The 5,988-nt window shown below is 48.3% G+C and overlaps 1 protein-coding gene across 1 annotated transcript; it reads left to right on the top strand.

The window, feature by feature from the left end:
• Positions 1–628: 628 nt before the first annotated feature.
• Positions 629–5,756, top strand: IRX1 (iroquois homeobox 1; the record flags this gene model as incomplete). Its single annotated transcript, XM_082479057.1, has 4 exons — positions 629–939; positions 3,669–4,683; positions 5,244–5,316; positions 5,699–5,756. The coding sequence occupies exons 1-4, from the start codon at positions 676–678 to the stop codon at positions 5,754–5,756; spliced, it is 1,410 nt and encodes a 469-aa protein (XP_082335183.1). The 5' UTR covers positions 629–675.
• Positions 5,757–5,988: the final 232 nt, after the last annotated feature.

A 5,988-nucleotide genomic window follows, 5' to 3' on the forward strand; every position in this document is an offset into this window, starting at 1 on the left:
CACACACACAAGCACACGCAAGCACCGAGGAAAGCGGCCCGGGCTGGGGCTGCGCACCACGTGCTGCACCGAGGGGGGCGAAGGGGGGGACGGGGACGGGGACGGGGACGGAGGGGGGGAGCGCGGGGCGGCGCTTGCGGCTCAAGTGGGTGCCAATCAAAACATCAACTTCAAATTGTATCTGAAAGATCAGCCTAGGACCTAAGGGCAGACACATCAGTTGGAGCTCAATTGTTGATCAGATCACATCTAAGGGATTTAGGAGCGCAGAAGAGCCGAGATTTGAGGAAAGGCACCCCACTGAATCCTTCCACACTCCTCCTCCTCCTCCTCCACACCTAGGTTGCAATATATCTCTGACAGAAAGAAAGCAGAACGAAAAAAGAAAATTATCGGCTCGATTTCTGTTCTCTCGCCCTGCCTGACTCCAGTAAAGAGAGGGGGGGAAGGAAAAAGAGAGAGAGATCCAGAGAAGCCCGGGTTTGTTCCGCTCCCCTCCCCGGCTGTTCAGACTCCCTCCTCCCCCTTCTTTTTTCTTTTTTTTTTTTTTTTAATAATTCCTCCCCCCCCCACCCCCCCCGTCCCCCCACCCCCCCCTTTTTTTTTTTCCTCCAATATTTCTGCCGCTTCTGCCGCCGCCGTCGCCAGTGCCGCCGCTGTGCCCGCGCCCCGGAGATGTCCTTCCCCCAGCTGGGCTACCCGCAGTATCTCAGCGCCAGCCAGGCGGTGTACGGGAGCGACCGGCCCGGGGTACTGGCCGCCGCCGCCGCCGCAGCCGCCGCCGCCGCCGCCGCTTCGGGCCGGCCGGCGGGCGCCGAGCTGGGCAGCGGCTCGGCCGCTGTCACCTCGGTGCTGGGCATGTACGCCAGCCCCTACAGCGCCCCCAACTACAGCGCCTTCCTGCCCTACACCGCCGACCTCGGCCTCTTCTCCCAAATGGTGAGTGAGCACCGGGTTGCCTCCCCCACCCCTCCACCCGCGCCCGCCGAGAGCGGAGGGAGGCAACGGGGGGAACCGGGGGTAGGGGCGGGCGGGGATCGCGGAGCCGAGAGAGGGGGACGACGGCGGTGGCGGCTCCCGCCCGGTGCGGGGTCTGCCGCGGAGCGGGGAGAGTGTGTGTGTGTATGTGCGTGTGAGTGTGTGAATGTGTGTGTGAGGGTCTGCCAGGCAGAGCGGGGCCGGGGCCCGGGGGCGGCGGGCTCCGTCTTACGGGCGCAGCCCCCCCCCCCCCCCCCCCCCCCCCCCCATCCAGCCCGTCGCTCCAGCCGGGCAAAACTCCTCCGAGTTTTTCATCGTGGCGCTGGAAGGGCTGAGTAGGGCTCCTGCCTCCGTCTTCTCGGCTTCCCCTAGCAACTCGGCTTGGTTTTGGTTGGGTTTTGGTTTGTTGTTTTTTTGTTTTTTTTTTTTTTCCTTGTTGTTCTTGGTGGTGGTGTTGACGGGGTGATATTGTCGGTCCTGTTGTTTCCATTGGCTTTCCCAGCGCGCTCCTCTTTCCGCCCGGTCCTTTTCTTTGCCGCCGAGCTATAAACAGGTTCCGTCCGAAAGGCCAAAGTGCAGTGTCGGTAGCTGGTACGCCCGCTTATTTCAAGACGTATTTCTTAAGCCTGAAAAATGTCCCGTTCCGTTCCCTGAACTTTTCATACTCTGATTATGGAGAGTATCATAGATCGGATTTGCATCAAGCGAAGGAGGGCATCTACATCCCATTATATGCATCGGAGCAGAAAGGCATATTGGCGTTAACTCTAAAACAAATTGCTGTAACCCAGATTGTCTTCGGATCTCTCTCTTTTTTTTTCTTCTTTTCCTTTTCTTTATAATGTAATAGTTAGAAAGTGAAACATTTTTTTTTTTTTTAACTAACTATTTCTCTCTCTGGTGTCGTTGAAACGTTTTCGTTGCCACTATCTCCAAATTTCTCGGCGGCAGTGCACACAGGTTCCACTTAATTTCTAAATGCCCCTCTTTTCTCTCGCCCTGAAACATAAAAGTGCGAACATTTATAACTGTGTGCATGCAAGGCATAACTTGTGAGGGTTTTAATACACATATGTAGGCGAGTAGGTAGATACGCTGTTGAACCAGGGTCAGCATCTGAAAACAGATAATTTTGTGCGGCAAACATTTCCTGCAAAGGCATTTTTAACAGCATGCATTTCCTACTCTTTTTTTAACCTTGATTTTGGAAATGCAGTAAAAGATGAGACCGAAGCAATGAGTGATTTACAAGTGGCTTCTTCAAAAGAATTCCCAGCAGAGATTACACAAAAAATATCATTTCAGCAACAATAACAAAAGACAGCGGAATAAAGGGAGTGCAGAAAAGCCTACTCTGTAGCACATTACAAAAATTACATCGGGCTTCTCTTTCAGTGACAAAGCTTCAGCTTTGTCTCTGAAATTAAAATACATGTTCCTTTTTAACTGTTTGACAAAGTTAGATTAGTTTCTTCGCGGACATTTTTGAAGAGGATCGTTTTTAAGGCTGACACAGATTTCGCAAGAGTAATACTAAGAATGTATTTCTGGACTAGAAAAAAAGAGAGATTGTAATGCAAGCAAGAAAAAAAGAAAACGGCTTTAAACGTTGTATATATAGGAAGAGTTCCCTTTCCTACTCGCAAAGTATCCTGGTGTTTTGCTACAGTGATTTACTGGTGATATTTTGAAATAAATTCTGAAATTCTGAGCATCTGTAAAGCACGAGCTAAAAGAATAAGTTAATATCTGGACAATTTGCGGTAATAATGAGGCCTAATGAGGTTGCTAGAAAGATAAAATGTTATTTACCAAAACACCTGATGGGATAATTTGACTTGCTGTGTTTTACTACCGATGATAAAAAGAATATTGATTGCAAATAAATCACCGTCTCTAAACGCTTGTAAACAATTTGTGTTTGCTCTGCCCAGATCAAAGTAAAACTTATGAGATAAAGTGTCTGCATATCCATATTCTACGATGCGTGGATCAGTTTTCATTCCAGAGTTTAAAGGCTCTGCTAACAGTTAGAAGTTAATGTTTTACACCAGAATCTTAGTGTACGATTTGGGGGGGGTAAGGGCGGCGGAGGAGGGGGGGGGGAGTTGGCTTGTGTGTGGAAAATCTCTTACATTATAAGTGTCTTCGTACTGAAGTTGTGCATTCATCTCCCCAGTCTCTTCTCACGCCAACTCCTTTTAAAGGCAGATCTGGGGCCAAAGACGAATGCTCTGCATGCGTCTGTAATATCCTCCTGGATATTTTGCAGATAAATGCGACGTTGTGCGCAGGCATGAGTTTGTAACTGTGGTGTAGGACCTGCTTTCTCTGCCTGATAATTTCGAGGGCACAATAAATTGTCTCGCCGAGGCGAAGGCGAAGTTGTTGCGTTTCCATCGTTTGATTTGATTTGGTTTGCGGAGAAAATACGCATCGTGTCTGGCAGAGCCCAGCTTAGCCCCTCACTTTGCCTTTCCCTGCAAGAAGTGGGGGATCATTCGGGAATACCTCTGTCTGATCTAACCGTGAAGAGCCTGCAGCTGGGAGGGCCGAATTTGCCTGTGAAGACCCTTTGCACAGCTCAAAGGCATATTCCGGCTCCCGGAGTAGCCTATTCAGGTCTGTTAGAGACGCTAACGAGATAATTGATGTGCTTTTTCCTCTCCGCTTGTCTGAATGTGTTGCAGGGCTCCCAGTACGAGCTGAAAGATAATCCGGGTGTCCACCCTGCTACCTTTGCTGCCCACACTGCCCCCGGCTATTATCCCTACGGACAGTTCCAGTACGGGGACCCGGGGCGGCCCAAAAACGCCACCCGGGAGAGCACCAGCACCCTCAAGGCCTGGCTCAACGAGCACCGCAAGAATCCCTACCCCACCAAGGGCGAGAAGATCATGCTGGCCATCATCACCAAGATGACCCTCACCCAGGTCTCCACCTGGTTCGCCAACGCTCGCCGGCGGCTCAAGAAGGAGAACAAGGTGACCTGGGGCTCCAGGAGTAAGGACCAAGAAGATGCAAACCTCTTCGGGAGTGACAATGAGGGGGACGTCGAGAAGAACGAAGACGATGAGGAAATCGACCTGGAGAGCATAGACATAGATAAAATCGACGAGAACGATGGGGAGCAGAGCAACGAGGAAGAGGAGGAGAAGCCCGAGCTCCTGAGACAAAGCAGTGAAGAGGAGCACTTGGAAAAGGAGAAGGATTTGACACTGTCAGGGTCTGAAGGGCTGAAACCCAAAGACGCCCTGGCCATGGTGAAGGAGGCCTCTGACAACAGCACGCGAATCATCAGTCCCGGGGGACAGAACAATTTACAGATGCCATCCCACAGCAAACCCAAGATTTGGTCTTTGGCAGAGACGGCAACCAGTCCCGATGGTGCCCTGAAATCTTCTCCCCCTCCGCCCCCTCCTCCCCAGGTTAACCACACTTCTCCACAGATCCAGCACCCCGCTTTTCTCCCTAGCCATGGACTCTACACATGCCAGATTGGCAAATTTCACAACTGGACCAATGGGGCTTTCCTCACTCAGAGTTCCCTGCTAAATGTGAGGTCCTTTTTGGGAGTCAATCACCACCACGCTGCTCATCACAATCACCACCTCCAGGCCCAGCAACAACCTTCGGTTTTAACAGCAACCCTGGGAGCCCTAAGCAGTGAAAAACCTCCAGAGAGGACCAGTCCCAAACACATAGGTAATGAATGCATCAGGCATCCAGCTCCCCCCTCCACCCCAACACATGCACATGAACTTCTTGAGGAATGGTGTCAGATTCAGCCCTGGTGTAACCGATTGCTTTTAACAGAGTTACAGACAGTTTACCCTAGCGTTGATTTTTTGTTTGTTTGTTTGTTTGATTGTTTTTCTGGAGCATGGCGACTGCATACATTAAGTCCATTTAATGTGGGCTATTACATTCTCACCCTATATGCCCATCAAATAAGATGAGAATGCAGGAATAGTGCTATGAAACATATTCTTTGAGTTTTTCTTTCCTTCCCTCCTTCCTGACTCTCATCTCCCAATAATTTCAATGACAGTCAAAAATGTGGCATGAAAAGCTTGCATACTCCTTAAATATTGAAAGCAGGGAATAGTGTTGTACACACATACACATATACCTACGCGCGTCCGAGTAAGAGGGTGAGCGGGATGTGTGTTGTCTGTAGACTGCCCAGATTTTTATTTTTGTTATTCTAAAATGGTTCTCTCTTTTTTTTTTTTTTTTTTTTTTTTTCCTTCTGTCTCATCTAGAAAGAGAAAATGTACCAAGGACTGAATCCCCACCTCAGCCGCTAAAATCGCCCTTCCAGCCTGTCCGTGACAAGTGAGTTTGTTTGTTTGTTTTCACTGCAGGAATGTTACTTATGTGAAACAGAGTGTTTGAACAATAAAGACTAATTATAACACCTAATCATCACCATAATAATACATACAGACAACAAGAACAACACAGAAGTTGCTGTAATCTTTTCAAAGTTAGGCTAAATTGCAATTGTACATAGCCAGCCTGTAACTTTTCTGAAACTTAACAGACCTCAAAGATCTTGTGTTAATTACACTATTGACAATGATTTCTGTGCAATGAACTAATACTAGGATGCTATAGCAATAGACAGGCAATTATAGGAAAGGATTATCTTTTTTTTTTTTTCTGAAAGATTGTTACGTCTTTTTTTTTTTTTTTCCTTCCTCCCTTCCCCCTGCAGCTCTTTGGCTCAGCAAGAGGGAACACCGAGAATTTTAACAGCTCTCCCTTCCGCTTGATTAAATGGTTTGGTGAAAAAATATTGCAGAGACTGACTGGTATTAAGGACAGAAAAAAAAAAAAAAAGGAAACGATATAAACGACTCCCATCAATCTCTTTTTGCAATAAGGTGGTGCAAATCCATAAAAGCGATTACACAAATCTGTAGATGGATCCCCTTCTTCATTGTACCATTTCAGATCGTGTTATTCTAACCATTCTTGGATTATTTGTTTGGTAAATGTTTCCCA

The sequence above is a fragment of the Vanellus vanellus genome (assembly GCF_965231255.1).
Source record: "Vanellus vanellus genome assembly, chromosome: 2".
In the NCBI taxonomy this organism is placed as follows: Eukaryota; Metazoa; Chordata; class Aves; order Charadriiformes; family Charadriidae; genus Vanellus; species Vanellus vanellus.